Source organism: Populus alba, chromosome 9, assembly GCF_005239225.2.
Source record: "Populus alba chromosome 9, ASM523922v2, whole genome shotgun sequence".
Classification (NCBI taxonomy): domain Eukaryota; kingdom Viridiplantae; phylum Streptophyta; class Magnoliopsida; order Malpighiales; family Salicaceae; genus Populus; species Populus alba.
Window position 1 is genome coordinate 8,180,984 of NC_133292.1, and position 16,316 is coordinate 8,197,299.

Below are 16,316 nucleotides of genomic sequence, written 5' to 3' on the forward strand. Positions count from 1 at the left end.
ATCTCCTTCCCCCCCCCCCCCCCCCCTCAAAACCCTAACAATCGAACACCCGCTTCCTCGCGCTTTTCTGAATCTCCGTCCGTAAAATCACGCGATGACAGCTGTCATCCCGCCACCATTCTCCGGCCGCGAACTCTCGAATCCCCCAACCGACGGGATCTCGAACCTCCGATTCTCCAATCACAGCGACCACCTGCTCGTCTCCTCATGGGACAAGGTACACCCTCACCAATCAAATCACTCCCAATCTTAACATTTTACTGTAACTCAATTTTTAATTTTGTTATCGTAGACTGTGAGATTATACGACGCGGGTACTAATGTTATGCGAGGAGAGTTTATGCACGGTGGTGCCGTGCTTGATTGCTGCTTCCACGACGATTCTTCCGGTTTCAGTGCCAGCGCCGACAACACCGTGCGACGGTTAGTGTTGAAGTGGATATTGCACTAAATTGCGAAACTTGTGGATTTAGGAGTTGACTTTGAGGAGTAGTTTATTATGTGAAGAATGTGTCTGGGGATTTTCATTTTTATACTGATCAAGATTTTTGAATTTTAATGATTTAGGTTGGTTTTTAACTACGAAAAGGAGGATATTTTGGGAAGGCATGATGCGCATGTTCGTTGTGTCGAGTACTCTTATGCTACAGGTAGGTGTGTTTAAACTATGATTCATTTGATTGCTTATATATTGTACTTTTTTATTGCCGTGGAGGTTATGCTAGTTTTGTTTGCTTTGTAATTTTGAAAGTGAAGTAGTTCTGGTGCGTATAACTTGAGCTTGTCGGATAAAAATCTGCCTCTAAATTCAGCTTCATAGTGTTTGATCTTGTGGACACTTGCATGTATGTCCAACTTGTTCTGTTGTGCTTTAATGTTGTCTATCTGCATGAACTAAATGTGTGGCTTATTTGGTTATAGCTTTTGACTTGGATATTTTTGTTAGCAACAACAATGGTATATATAGTAACAAGCCCTAGGGTTGCAAATGCGCAATCCAAGTGCAATAATGCACAATTGAGACCTGAAGCAGTAAAACAGAGTAACATTTGAAAATGCCTAAACCAGTCAATCCAAAGAAAAATAAATTGGGAAGGTGGAGAATGACTAATTAACACATAGTCGAAGCTTAGAAAATATTTTAAGCTATAAAGATGAACAAACAGGCAGGAATTCAAGAAAGAGGAGCAGAAAATGGCTTGTGGTTACTGGTCTCATGTGCTCATCGAACTTCTATTTTCCAACTTTTCGTTATATTAGTTGCTCTGAATAGACATCATACTGCTCTTGTGCTTGTGTTCGCTGTATTTACTTGTAACGAGGCTCTAAAGAGTATTATATGGAATATAATGGGACAACCTTCTTATTTAAAAAATTATGCCGTATACCTCTCTTTAATTGCTTATCCATCTTTCTTTGACTACAGGGCAAGTAATCACTGGTAGCTGGGACAAAACACTTAAGTGTTGGGATCCTAGAGGAGCTAGTGGGCAAGAGCGCACCCTCATAGGCACATATCTGCAACCTGAGCGTGTTTACTCTCTATCTCTTGTTGGAAATCGTTTAGTAGTGGCTACTGCAGGAAGACACGTCAATGTCTATGATCTGCGAAATATGTCTCAACCTGAGCAAAGGAGAGAATCATCTTTGAAATATCAAACTCGATGTGTGCGTTGCTACCCCAATGGCACAGGTATTGATCATAACACTGAACTGACATTGTTTTCACTGTCACTGTTGCCATATTTTATGATGGGAGAAATCATGTCATTTGGGCTACCTCTCAATTGGAAGTCACCCTGTTTGCAATGCATTGCTTGTGCAATGGCTTTCTTAAATTTATGTGTTATGAGGTTATTTTTATTTTCTTGTATTTTGCTTTAAATCTCAAGAAATTCACTTAAACAGAAAAGTGATTAAGGAATCTTCTAATACTCATATAGCTTAGCTCTATGTTCTGCTCTTCCATGAATAGCATCCTCTTGACTTCAAATAGTTCAATGTGGTATATTATTGGCAGGAAAAGTGTCTGGTATATGCAATGGTGATTTCCATCTATGTCATGAATTTGTCTTGCATTATTGGTTTAAAGTTCTCTCATGGATGACTCTTATTCACTTGAATTGCATGATGCAGGATATGCACTCAGTTCTGTTGAAGGGCGAGTAGCAATGGAGTTTTTTGATTCTTCAGAGGCCAGTCAGGCAAAAAAGTATGTTTCATTTTCCTCTGCACCATCCAGCATAGTGCAATTTGATTCTGTTCTTCTCCCTCATCGTCTTTTACATTTGTATGACTTTCATGTCTTTCGGTTAGATGACCAAGGAAATAACTGGGTGGAACACTTCTAATGTTGCATGATAAATGTTTATACTTTGCTCCTCTTGCATGCTAATTTCAGGAACTAATGGGTGTTTTCAAACAAATCCGTGTGATACAATAAAGTTGAACCTTTTGTTATCCTCTATAGCTCTTCCTCTGTGGGAGAAATTTTGAGGATGAATTAGTCTGTCAGCTCATCCCGGACTAGGTCAATAGCAATATGACACTCGTATAAAGAGTGAATGGAACCTACATTGGATATGTAATAATTAATCCATGTGTCATGCCACTATTGACCTAGTTTATGGGCGAGTTGGTAGACAGAGCAACAATTTCTCCTTCTGTAGGATGAACTTTTTGTACTTTCATGTGGGGTGTACTCTCTATTCTTAAAAAAGTTGTGGTTTTCTTGTTATCATTTTTTATGTGGTCTCTCTATAATCTGGCGATGATATGCATGTCTCATTTGTACAAGTTATCTAGTCATGAAATTGCTCTTAGTGTAACTGTGTAAAAATGAAAGCAGCACATGTATCTTTAGGATATAAATCTTCCATTTATTTAATTAGATGCCCTTAGGGTATAACTATGTAAAAATGAAAGCAGCCTCTTGCATTCAATGGTTTTGATAAAGTTGAAACTTTATGCAGATATGCATTCAAGTGTCATAGAAAGTCAGAGGCTGGAAGAGACATTGTCTATCCCGTAAATGCTATTGCTTTCCATCCTGTGTAAGTTTCTGAATGCTCTCTATACATTGGATCTATGAACTTTTGATTGACAAAGATGGATGGACAGATTATATATATTCACCAAAATGTTGATCTTCATCGTGTAATACTTTCTCTATTGTATAGTCCCCGTCCTTGCAATGCAATTGTATCTAGCTCAAGATAAATGACTCGTCTGCTGTTTAGTGGCTGGGCTGATCTTGAGTCTTGATTGGCAAAAGGTTACTCTAAATGAAAATTGTGTGAATAAATGGACTGGAACAACAATATGATGCATAGGACACGAACATCAAACCCCAACTTTTATGAATTTTGAAGTTCTTGTTAATGATTATCAGACATTCACCACTTTTTCCAAGCTGACAAGTTCTCATGGAGTAATTAGATGAATTTTTTCTTCATAGAGGAGCATTCTTTCCATTTGTCAGATTCAGGAGTCCGTAACCATTATTTTTGCCTAACTTAATTTCATTGAAGCATCCAAGTATTATGTCTTGATCAAGATTTTAGCCTGATTCTTTTCTCCATTTCCGAACTTACAAATGACTGAAGTTGATATCCTGTTTGGCATGTGGTGATACTACCATCTCGTTTCTCTTTGACTATTTTTTGGGTCACTTTATCTTACTTCCAGACTCAACTTGCAGCTATGGTACATTTGCAACTGGAGGTTGTGATGGTTTTGTCAACATATGGGATGGGAACAACAAAAAGAGACTGTATCAGGTACATGATCACTGGACATCTGAAAGCATTAATTTACTAGTGGAAAGCTTATATCTTGTTCTTGTTGTAATTTTACCCTTTTCAGTACTCAAAGTATCCATCAAGTATTGCAGCACTTTCATTTAGCAGAGATGGCAGTCTATTGGCTGTGGCATCAAGTTACACTTATGAAGAGGGAGATAAACCGTAAGAGTTGTTCTAATCTCACTCTCCGTCTCTCTTCCATGTTGTTTGCTCTGATTGTTGCATGTTCATTTTGCAGCCATGAGCCAGATGCTATCTTTGTACGAAGTGTGAATGAAATTGAAGTCAAGCCAAAATCAAAACCATACCCCAACCCCCCAGCATAACTTAGCCTGGTATCTTGGATATGCAGTGTCTTGTGGTTTTCTAGGCTTTATTCTTTCCTATGAAGCTCTCCAAGCTTGATATGAACTAATCCTTGAATCAAGTTGGATTGTCCCTGTTGTTTCATATTATTTTAAGTGATCATATAGGTTTGTGCAAAGAACTTTGGATTTTGTAAGTAATCGTCTATCTAGTCTCCTAGATATACAACTGAATGTAACCGTGCAACTCTTTCTTATCATTATGCAAGTCTTGCAGCTAAGACGAGTTTAGGATGAGTATTTTATTTTTGCAAGGTCTAGAAAGCTCTGTTTAAATGAAATCAGCGACAATCTGGTAGGACCACCGGCACAAACACTTTAAATGGAGGCTCGATTGACCAGGGGAACAATCTGTAGAGAGAACTGGATAAAATTTAAATGGGTTTTCGCTTGTATGATGTTCATATGGCCTTGTTTTTTTGCCACTGATTTGGCGATGTTTGTAGTCATTTAAATAGAGGTACCTAGTAATCAGCTCATCCTTCATCCAATAAATGAATGTGTTAATACAGTCCGCTGCATCTAAATTCTATATTTGATGATTTAATTATAATTTTATTAGGAAATGCATGAGAATACTACGCTAGTTTCGTTTTTCATTCCAGAGTAAATCATACATGAGCCACAAGAATGTTTCTTGGTGGAAATTGAATTATCAGTTATCAGTCTGATGGATGGGCAAACCGTGTCCGCCATGCAGTGTGCGCCAACTCAGCTTTAAACGGCATTGAATTGAATTGAGAAAAATAATTCGCGTTTTTTTTTTTAATTTGTGTGCTCTGAGTTCATATATCTTCCCAATAAGTCTATAAATCTTAACAAACCACAAGGTGAAATGTAACGCAAAAAACAAAAAAATCAGCTGCGTGAATGCCACTTGATGGAAATATATTTTTTGATGAAATAGAATTATTCAAATTTTGAAAGGAAAAGCTGCACACACATGTTGCGAAATGCTAATTAATAGGAGCGCTTTGCATTTTGAGAGGCTTTTGCATCCTATCGTGGATTTGGTATTAAATTTGGCAGCGTGGTTTTAAAAATTTTGAGTTTTTTATTTAAAATTAATTTATATATATATTTGGATAGTTTTTATAAGTTTATGTTAAAAATAATTTTTTTTTAAATAACAAAATATTATTTAAATATATTTTTAAATAAAAAATATTTTAAAAAATAATTATTCTTACAATATCAACCAATTACCTTGTCCCATGACTGTGAGGTGATATTTGTTTCTGCGTCCTCACTTTTATGAACTGGTTACTTTGAAGCCCACTTCTAGCCAGCCCGGTGGCAGTTAATTTCTTCTTGCTTCTCTCGTGCTCTAAAAAAAACAAAAAAAACCTTCCATAAATGCTGACAGCCTCCCTCTCTCTCTTTTTTTTTATCATTATTATTATTAATAATGAAACGATTTTTTATTAACGAATTTTTCAGGAATAATCGCATATAATAAATAGAAAAAAAGTTTTAAGTTACCACGGTCGCCATTTGTCTCTTTCTGTGCTGTCCTCTCGTGTAAAGATTTTGTTATAAAGAATTCGCTATGCATGATAAAAGTACTCCTTTTCCATTCTTGAAACTCGGACGAAGACATTGAAATATCATAAAACATCCTTAGATAGGAATGCCTCTTTTATTTTACTTTATTTTATCGAGAAAATTACCCTAACCCTTTACTTCTCAATCAAGAGCCATCATAATGAAGCTCCGCCTCTCCACAAACCATGAGATTAAATAGTTATCCAGTAACCCGGCTCAGGTTTGCTTTCAAACCAGCTAACCAGTTGACCCAATAATAATTCAAGTCAGCCCATAACTTAATTGACTTAACCTAGGTGAAACCTTGTCAAGATCAACTCCAAGAATCTTTTCAGTTTTTATCCAAAACAATGTATTCTTAACTTTTTTTTGCAAACAGTGTTGTTTCTTTAAAACAAAACCCAAAATAATATTGTATATAGTTTTGGGATAAACCCGTATCCGACCTAACCCACCAACTCACAAGTTGTCCTAGCCAACCAGTAAAGCGAGCCTTGAGCAGGGTCTGATAAACAGTTTCCTGTCAAATTAGCTGATTTGGAATTAGCAGTTCAGTACCAGCCGTGCTTCTAAATTACAGACGAGTCCTTGGTAAGTCTGTGCCCTGCGCAGAATACTCATCTCTTGACGAAAAAGGGAAAAAAAATCGACTGTTCAAAGAAGATCAAAACCCAAATACGGATTTGTTTGCGTTACATTGCTATTATGAACCAGTGGCCCTTGTTACATGTAACTTTAACACAGCCCTTGGCCAAGACACGCTTTGTATACAGCATTTTTTAGATAAGCATACGGATCCAGAGCAATCTGGCCACAGTGACAAGCGCTGCCATCAACAAAAGAGTGTCCTACCTTGATAGTTTCCTCTGTATGATAGGCTACACTGTATTTTGTCATCACCTAGATCCTGATGGAGCTGCTCTTGGACCAGCAGCTTGTGCCTTCATGGCTTTTGTTTGAGCAAGCAATGCATCATAATCCTGGACATTGAAGGCATATTGTCATTGAATGGACATAAAATCAAACACAAAAGAAAAGCCAAATGCAACAAAAAAATTACCCGTTTCTCAAATGCATCATCATTTGAGCTTAGTAACTTGTCTGCAATCCCATAATCTATGGCTTCTTGAGCTTTGAGATATTTTGGTCGCTGGATGTCTTTAACAAGTTCTTCCTTCGGTTTCCCAGTTCCTTTTGCTAAAAGCTCAATATAATACTCAGTATTCGCATCCAATTCCTTGGCCTGAAAAAAAAAATTGTTAAAAAGGGTACAGGAAGTAAAGGGGGTGGGGGAGGGGGTGGGGGAACCTTGATCCACATATCTACTGCAGCTCCACTTGATCTGTTGACTTTAGGCAAATATAATTTTGCTGCAATTCAGAATCAAATTATTAGAGGCACATGCTCAAAACCTCTATATTTTTTTGAAACAGGTGCAGATCAATGGCCCTAAGTCTGAATGAGCAGTCAACAGGCTGCATGAACTGGTCACTAATGCCAAGGTCATCAAATAGATCAGAAAAGCAAATAGGTACAGCCTTTTCTACAGGTTCCAAACAGCTAGGATTGGGGTAAGATCATCAGGTTAAGCCACAAGTTCCTCTGACCCGTAAACACTGTCCAACAACTATTATACCACTTTCCCTATATCTGGCAAACGATTTTAGGTTATAGAACTTCACCATATCAGTCACTTCAATTGTTCTCATGCATCTTTTTTCTCAAGAATGGCACCTTAGATCATCCATATGGTTTGAAAATTGTGAACAAAATTATTTTTAAACCATATTCAAATACAACTAGGATCTCTAATTTTAAATTTTTAACAGACATGCAGAAATGAGAGAAATATAATATTCCCATAGTTCCAAATAGGAATTACATTTTTCAAAACAAGTCAAGATAATCTTTTTAACTGCAAAGAGAAGTTCGGATCATACTGGATGAGTTTGGCTGTAAAGCGCGATAACCCTTGGCTCCAAGAGATAGAAGCATTGCTGCTTGACCATATGCCATGCCACAGTTCACGGTATAGATAGTTGATTTGCAGTACTTCAGGCAAATAAAAAGAGATGCACAGGATAAGTTTCAAGCACATTAAACAATCGAAGAAAGGATTGACAAAAAAATTAAAAATCTCACATGCACACACACAACAAACAAACACAAACATACAATGTTACTCCATAGCATTAACATATAGTGACAAAATAATTGAAAATCTTGCGGGCTGACACACACAATATTGGTCCAACACATTGCATGAACTAAAAAGATCTTATGATGAGCTTTGTGCAGATAATATTTTATATATGATACTTACAGACATGATGTCTGCAATGGCATATGCTTCAGTTTCAGATCCAACAGTCTCCATCTTCTCATTCTAAACAGTAAGAAACCAAGTTAGAGAAGATAATTACACATATTCAACCAAATGAATGTGATTTCAGGAATCATTAGAGCACAAGTCAATCAATGGCTTATCTAGAGCGACACATACATGTTGCCAGAAAAAGAAAAGGAAAAAAGGATAAAAAAATCTGGGGCAAACCTGTGTCCCAGATGAGTTTATATATAGATATATAGGCTTTGAAGGGTCTTCATAATCCAAATACATGAATTGAGCAACAAGAAGCTCTGTGACAGCTGGTACAATCTGCAGTTAACAGATAGGACATGTGAAGAAGATACAAGTCAGACAGAAGGAAAATGGTAAGATAGATAAACAATTCTAGTTGATATTGAGGATAGTAATGAAATATATAAATAATTGCTCACCGGCATTCCAAGGTAGCATATCCGAGCATCTAAGAGCAAAGAAGGCAAATCCGGAGGAGCAGATTCAGGTCTTCCATATCCTCTGCCCCCTCCACGGTACATGCTTACGCTCATACTATATTTTGAAGGACCTTGATCCATCATGCCTGATACACTATACATCCCTCCGTGATCCAGATAGTTCTTTCTAGATGAGATGCTTTGCTGTCAGAAAAGGTAAGGACATAACAATCTCTCAGGATAACCACTATAAGATTTAGGCTCTTAGATGAAATCAACGTTCAGCAAGCAATAAGAAAAATTATTATTTTGCAATTAATAATTATATGATCATCTTGAAGCTAGAAAAATGATTTCAAGGAGTAAAAGAAAGAACCTCTGTGACACTCCCTGACTGACGACGAATGGGATTATCTTCAGTCATGAACATGTCCATTTGTGAAGGACTAAGACCATAAAGAGATTGAGGTACATTTTTATAATTTTCCATCACTGCAGAGGATGAGAAAAAGAGGAAGGGAAGTTAGGATTTGAAGCTTGTCGTGTATCTGGAAGAACACACAAAATCAGAGCTGCTGGGGAATTCACAAGTAAAAGAAACCAGAAACGTTGCAGATCTCAAATTCTAATACAAAAGTCCACTTTGTATTTCATAAAACCAAAGAAAGATAAGTATCCAAACAAGCACGGAGATTGTAGTTAAACGGCATGAACTTGAAGGTCTCAACCTGAATAATTTGGCGTCATGCCATTCAAAATAAGTCGGTCTACATATTAATGGCGTAACCTGAAAAACATCAAATCTATTTCTGAAAATATGAAAAGTTGTCCTATAGCTCATTGCATAGAAATGCAATTGAGATTTGTCAAGCTTATAGCTAAAGGGAGATTACTGTTGAAACTTTGAACTGGAAAAAACCAACTGAATTACCACCTCTAACAACAACAAACACCTATGCTATTATCTTAAGAGCAGGTTCTTGATTTGATGTGACCCGTAGCAGACTAGCCACTAGGTCGCTTCAAAGGACATGAAGGACTCATAAAAGAGATAAGCTGTGGGAGCAAGAGCACATGAGAGCTGAGGTAGAGAAAATAAAGCCCCCAAAGTACTCTTGGGAAGCAACTATAAAAGATCAAACCCCTCAAAACATCAATCAAGTGCTTCACCACTATTCTCTAGGTGCGCACTACATTGATCAAAAGATAACACAAGGGCTTTTTGAGACTGCTATTAGTATTATTTAAGTAACTTTTTTCCAAAATGCTGCAATTCCACCACCACCAGCCTGCTGAAATTATAATTCTCACAGTTCAACTTCATCTTCTTATCTTCAAAAGTATCATCCGAAATGCTTTTTGTAGCACCAAAATGTTAACTGAAAAGGCCCTCGTAACTACAAATTCAATACAGACCCTTACTAACCTCCTAACTAGAAGCCTGCCATGATATGAGTACCATGCCAGCATACTGTATTGTTATAACCAAAAAAAAAAAAAAAAACTAGGATTTACTTTCCTCCATTCAACACTATCTAAACCAAGGTTGAAGAGCAGAGCCAGTGTCTCAATTATCATATAAAAAAATAAAAGGCAACACAAAACACAACAAAACCCAAAACCCAAAAGCTATTGATGATTCAAGAATCAAATTAAGACGAATCGCATATATAAATCAATCAATAGAGCAAACAATAAGAAACTCAAATAACAAAGCAGAGAGTTAGAAAGGGAGGGAGAGACAGACATCCATCTTTGAGATTTTCTTCTCTAAACTGAGTGGGAATATGATTCAGTGGATTCCCAGATGCAGAAGGGGACTTGTAATAGCAGCATCTTTGTTGTTGAAGCACCCTTTGATTTCTCGGACTGCTTAATAAAAAGAGGCTGGCGCTTGGGAGGAAGGAAGACTTCTGTTGCAACCCGGTAGCTGGATAAACCAGTTCTGGGTTTGGAGCTGCGAGTGGAGATAGCAAAGAAGTTGCCATGGTCATGAATTACCCAGACAGACAGAGGGGGTGATTCTTCTTTGATTTCTATTTGCGATGCCTTTGAGATAGTGAAGCTTGAAGTTTTTGTGCTTTTGGGAATTTTGGGTCTTTTTCTTATTTTAAGTTTTATCTGGTTCTAAGGAAGAACAACAAAGCACTGCTTTGGGCCCTTCACCCCCGATTCTTATTTCAAACACCACGGCCTACTAGTCACTTGTTAGCCCATAAGTTTGAATGGGCTTGGCCCTTGGTCCAGCCCACTGTCATTGTATCGAAAGACAGCACCCAACAAAATCACCATTGGAGCTGGAAGAGGGGTCTGTGTGGTCCACAATTTAGAACAAAGCCTAGCAGATGACGGTTCCAAGAATTTTGTAGTAACTTGTAAGTTGGTCCTTGACTTTCTCAAATTTCAATCCTTAGATGGGCCTTCCCTGTCCTCCTCGTCGTTAGAAACGATTAAAAAAACGAAGGAGACCGCTACTTAGCCAGATTTTCGTTTAGATGGAAACTTTGGAGGTCATCATCGCTGTTAAATTTCTGTCTCACCTCCTTTGAGACTCCAATTTGTCTCTTCTTTCTTTCGATGAAAAAGGTTCAAGAATTCAATATTTACCTGTGTTTAGTATTGCCATATCTATTATTTTTTATTTTTAACACCAGACATCAAAACTGTTAAACATAGCATCAATTTAATATCTTTTAAAATAAAATACATCCAAAATAAGAATTTACAGCACTTGCAAGGTGAGATTGGTGGAGTGGGTTTGGGCTAACAGATTGAAAAAGGCAGACTGGATTTAGTACGTTGAACTGCCCCTGACCCGTTGGTTAAGCCACCACCGGAGCATCCTCAGTTGAACGGCATGCATTGCATTTGCAGGTCCCTCGTCAACAGTCAACAAGATCACTATTCACTGTTCTCTGCTTTTGAATGTTTGGAAGAGTCCCATTCACAGTTTACAAACAGAAAGGAAGACAAGTTCCGCTCGAAATTCACGTGTGAAACTGTAAAATATAGTTTATTCATCGGTCTTATATTTGACCTCCACCGCTCCAGGTTTGGTTGACCGGGAAAGCATGGTTCTGGGCAAGATCGGAACTCCATTTTTAACACAGCATCGATACTGTCTGGCAGTAAAGATTAAGACGAAACTTTAATTATGAGTGGAATATTCGCATACTTTTGGACTTTGATCCATAGCCATCAGTAAGGCAAGAGTAACATGATCGACGTACCCTCTGAGCCTCTAAAACTAAAGGCCGTTCCCATTGTATTGAGTCTCAAAACTAGCTCTTTAAAGTTTACAAGCAACTTAACCAGACGTCATGAAATTCCAATCCCGTCTCGGGCCTTGTCTTAGCCATCGTTTAAGGCAATAATTCAACATAAAACAGCAAAATATTCCAATGATAATAATTAAATAAAAAAACAGCAGTCGGTTGGCATCATCATTCTATGGATCATCTTATTTCTCCCTTCCAACTTGTTGCCAATAAATAGGAGTGTTTTGGTGAATTAACACATTTTAAAAAAATTAACTTGTAAAGTAAAACAAGTTATGGAAGTCATGGATGATGTCTATAACATGTAAGACGTGATGTATGTATATAGTATCTATGACTCGTTTAACTATTTTAATTTTTTAAATATTTTTTACTCTATTATTTTATTTTTATGATGTTTTTTTTTAAAAAAAAAAAAAAAAGAACTCCGGGGAACAGTGGCTGTGAAGAGATGATCTGACCATTACATGATAATCAACCAAGAAAAAACCCTCTGTAGGTGTATAAGATTCTAGTTTCCAAATTACCATTTGAAAGCAGTGGCTTAAACAGGCCAAGGCGTGTGCCTTCGGCGACGACATTAATTAACTGGATATTATTTCGCGAGCGTGGTACGCTGTTTTTCGAAAATATTTATTTTTTAAGAACATATAAAAAAAATATTTTGAAATATTTATTCTCTAACACCGATGTATCAAAGTAACTTAGGACAAGCCATGCCTTTCCTGCTAAGAATCAAGACTATTCATGAAAGAAAAGAAAAGGATCACATGCACCTCGACACTTACTCCAGCGATTATGAGTTGGACCACGAAGCAAGGTGTGAATCTGTACTCTTTTTCTTCTTCCGACCCTGTTCGATAAAGCCTGTAAAAGTGACGTCTGGGATGCGCTTCGACATCAGCTATCTTGCAACCTACAGTTTCGGACACGGCATGGGTTTGGCTTATTATCACTCGGCATCACGACAAAGAGATTTGAAGAAGCCGTGTTCATTTCTATTAAAGAAGACATTAAAAGGGATCATGGATGCTTACCCTCTATAATAACAACCAATGAAATGAAAAATACGGGATAAGATATTCTTTTCAAGAGTTTTAATTGGTGTTATCAGATTAGATAGGGTAAATTGATGTTCATTTTTTTTACATGGTATAATAATTTAATTACCCTTAAATATATATATATATACACACACATACATGGGAAAAAAATGGTATGGAGAAGCTTTTTAGTCTTTTTATTTATTTTCAAAATATTAAAACCACTAAAGTATCTCTAAATCCAAAATTCATTGAACTCGTTATTAGGTGTTTTTTCACATTTTCATAAGGTGTTTTTGTAATAATCAACCGTGTTAAGGGTAATTTAATGTTTTAACGAGTGCATTACAGACAACTATGTATAGAAAGTGTCTGCCTGTCTGGTCACTTTGAATAGTGCGTGTGGCGTCATCCGGCTACCAAATAAATGCTTTTAAAGTGGCACTGGAATCTCCTCAATCGTCCTTCCATGCATGGATAATGCATATATGTAACGGATTTCAGATTTGGCATCGGAGGCCTTCACTTTTTTCTCTTCATTTTTTTTATCCACCTTGATTCCTAAACCTCTTTATGATTTTTTAAAGCAGCCATTTAATTTTATTTTTTTAAAATTTAACTCTTATTCTTTTAATTGTTATTTGTTTTATTTAAAATGATTTATAAAATTGAAAGTGCTTTCTAATTTCATCATTCTTTAATTTGTTTTTTTTCATCTATCATATTTGATCTCTTTTTTTATTGCTTTTTTTCATCATTTTTTGATTTTTTTTTATTCTATCCCTCGTTGCTTTATTTTATTTATTTTATATATCATATTTAGTCCTCATTATTTTGATTATTATATATATATTTATTTAATTAATTTAGATTATTGAGAGTCTACTTCGTGATTTTTGTTGGTTTGTCTTTTTATGAGATAATATGGTACCATGACCCATTTAACTCAATCTTTTTTCATGTTTATTTATTTTTTTTATTGTAATTTCATCATTGAACATTTATGTTTTTAGGCTTTTAGCTTCATGATTTGTGTCTCTTTTTTCCTATAAGATTATCTCGGTCTCATATTCGGGGTCGCGAGTTAATTAAATTAATCCAATTGACTTGAGGTTTTTTTATTGGTTTTTTCTTTTTGAATTTCACCTTTTATTATTTTTATTATTTGGTTTTCTGGAAAGACGACCTTCATTGTTTTATTTTATTTTTTGTACTGGTCTCAACCTCACAAGTGAACCGTCAGCTTGTCATGACAACTAGAGTAATTCTTAAACTTTATTTAAAAAAAAAAAGATTACTATATTCTTGTTAAATTTTTGTTTTGTTATCGATATTGGAATTTTTAATAACAAAAGGTATCTTTTTTAAAGGCAAGCTTTTTTTATCTGATTAGTCATTATTGTTAGCTTTGTTTATTTTTTATAATTATATTATTAAATTAACTAAATTTATTAAATTTTCTCAAATGTCCTAAATTTCTCTCGCTCTTTTGAATCGTTTGAACAATTTCCGGGCTGGCATTCTAGTTTTTTATCAGACGAATCTCCACTCGGGCAAAACATAAAAGTCAGATCTATGGTAATTATAACATGTGTTATAATTACCATCTAATACATTCATGAACAGAAACACACCCAAACGGCATGCTCTTTAAGACATACAATAACAAGCCTTTAAAGGCTGCTTAAAAGCAGTGCTCACTGGGGTTGGAAAATGCGGTTATAATTTTTTAAAAAATATTTTTGTTACGAGCACATTAAAATAATTTAAAAATATTAAAAAATTATTAATTAAAAAAAAACTATTTTTTTTAAAAGCACATTTTAAACATAAAAATTCATCCATTTTGCTGACAACAACCTTCAGTCACGTGAAACTCAACTATAAATCCGCAGAACTGGCCCTTCAAGCTTAATTAAATTGTAGGTTGTACCTATCCATTCACTTGTTTTTTTCCAACTTAATTTATTCCCATCTAATCCCTCGTGCATACAGTAATTACACAAATAAAATAAATTAATACGCACCAAAGCATCCCAAGTTACCGATAAATATCTTAGAAGAAATTGATCTTAACAGAATTCTGGCATCCCGTTAATCTGGCCTTGTTACCGAATCATCGATAACGTCACTCGGCTAACTTCTTCACAGTTTAGTCACCACTGCAGATTGTCCACATTAACACGTGTGGTTAAGGTGCCCTGAAGCACACTTTAACACGCATGCCACTTGTCTTTTTTTCCTGTTTTGGAGGTTAGGTGATGATGGCTGAAGGAAGGCCACTGGGATTGTGGTAGGGGTCCTAGGGGATGTTCAACAGGAAGAAGGGCTATACGTGGCAAGACCTACATCAGAAACTCCCACATGGCAATCTGTTAGAGATCTCTAGCCATTGGATGGCTTAATGTCGTCATTAACAATTGCTTGTCGCCGGTTATCTCTATTTGTTTGCTAGCGTGTAAAAGCCAGCCAAAAAGAGGTGACACGTGTCTACTTTAGAAGACTGGAGCGTTGCTTGCCGTGTGCCCTCGCGGTTGCGCGTCGGTGAGCATCAGAAGTCTACTCTCTCTCGCTACTACTAGACTGTGCTAGCTAAACTATCTGGTTATTTGATACAGAGCATATGAAAAAAAATGTAGACACGTGTAAAAACCAGCCAAAAAGTGTGTTTTATTAAAAAAAATATTTCTTATTTTATAAAAATTATTTTTAACATTAACCTATTTAAAAACATAAAATAATTAAAACCAAAAAAAATTATCAAATTTTTATAAAAATAAAAAATATTTCTATAGTTTATCTTCTTCTACCACAACCCAACTAAAAATAATAATAAAACAGTGCTATATGTTGATTGTTTCGAACTAACATGGTTCGTTGTTCTAGTTTTTTATTTTAAATTTTCAAATCATGTTAGGGTATATTTAATATTGTGTTTTAAAAATATTTAAAAAAAAATTATTTATTTTTACTTTAAATTAATATATTTTTTTATATTTTCAAATCATTTTAAAATCTAATTTCAAAAATATTTTTTAAAAAAATAAAAAATATTATTAATATATTTTTTCTAAATAAAAAATACTTTGAAAAACAACTGTAAATACACTCATAAACACACACTTAATCTTTCATTAGCATTAAAAAAAGTTTGAGTTGAAGATATTTTGAGAGTTGATAAATTTATCAAAATAAATATCATCTCACCATTATATATCCACACCAGTAAATTATTCAGAAATCATAACCTGTACGTGCCTATAATTTCTATGCAGCGACATAGGGGTTATGAATACATAGTATGGAGGACTTGAAAATCACATTAGTTAATTTATTTTGAGTATAATAATGAGAGAATTTCAAAAAAATTTGATTGTTAATAAATTATGTTTAGAATTATAATAATAATTATTTTATAGAGTGTTTTTTACTTTAATATATATAATAAAATTATTTTTAGCATTAATCAATTTAAAAATATAAAAACATTAATACTAGAAA

General features: G+C 35.4%; 2 protein-coding genes across 2 annotated transcripts; one reads left to right on the forward strand and one right to left on the reverse strand.

Moving 5' to 3' along the window:
• LOC118059108 (mitotic checkpoint protein BUB3.2) lies at nt 1–4,402 on the forward strand. The gene is made up of 9 exons (XM_035071936.2): nt 1–217; nt 293–423; nt 568–650; nt 1,427–1,693; nt 2,137–2,212; nt 2,973–3,053; nt 3,701–3,779; nt 3,865–3,965; nt 4,042–4,402. Exons 1-9 carry the CDS (start codon nt 95–97, stop codon nt 4,127–4,129), a joined length of 1,029 nt encoding a protein of 342 aa, XP_034927827.1. The 5' UTR covers nt 1–94; the 3' UTR covers nt 4,130–4,402.
• Nucleotides 4,403–6,337: 1,935 nt separating this feature from the next.
• LOC118059109 (ATP-dependent Clp protease proteolytic subunit-related protein 1, chloroplastic) lies at nt 6,338–10,604 on the reverse strand. The gene is made up of 9 exons (XM_035071938.2): nt 10,242–10,604; nt 8,871–8,986; nt 8,495–8,698; nt 8,268–8,372; nt 8,037–8,099; nt 7,654–7,765; nt 7,022–7,083; nt 6,774–6,956; nt 6,338–6,693 (listed from the first exon to the last, which is right to left on the reverse strand). The coding sequence occupies exons 1-9, from the start codon at nt 10,486–10,488 to the stop codon at nt 6,610–6,612; spliced, it is 1,176 nt and encodes a 391-aa protein (XP_034927829.1). The 5' UTR covers nt 10,489–10,604; the 3' UTR covers nt 6,338–6,609.
• Nucleotides 10,605–16,316: the final 5,712 nt, after the last annotated feature.

Coding starts and splice junctions, on each gene's coding strand:
- LOC118059108 (XM_035071936.2), top strand. CDS start 95: ATGACAGCTGTCATCCCGCCACCATTCTCCGGCCGCGAACTCTCGAAT. Junction 424..567: donor GCCGACAACACCGTGCGACG/GTTAGTGTTGAA, acceptor TTAATGATTTAG/GTTGGTTTTTAACTACGAAA. Junction 3,054..3,700: donor GCTATTGCTTTCCATCCTGT/GTAAGTTTCTGA, acceptor CTCAACTTGCAG/CTATGGTACATTTGCAACTG.
- LOC118059109 (XM_035071938.2), bottom strand. CDS start 10,488: ATGACCATGGCAACTTCTTTGCTATCTCCACTCGCAGCTCCAAACCCA. Junction 8,987..10,241: donor AGAAAATCTCAAAGATGGAT/GTCTGTCTCTCC, acceptor CATCCTCTGCAG/TGATGGAAAATTATAAAAAT. Junction 8,373..8,494: donor TATGCTACCTTGGAATGCCG/GTGAGCAATTAT, acceptor TGTTAACTGCAG/ATTGTACCAGCTGTCACAGA.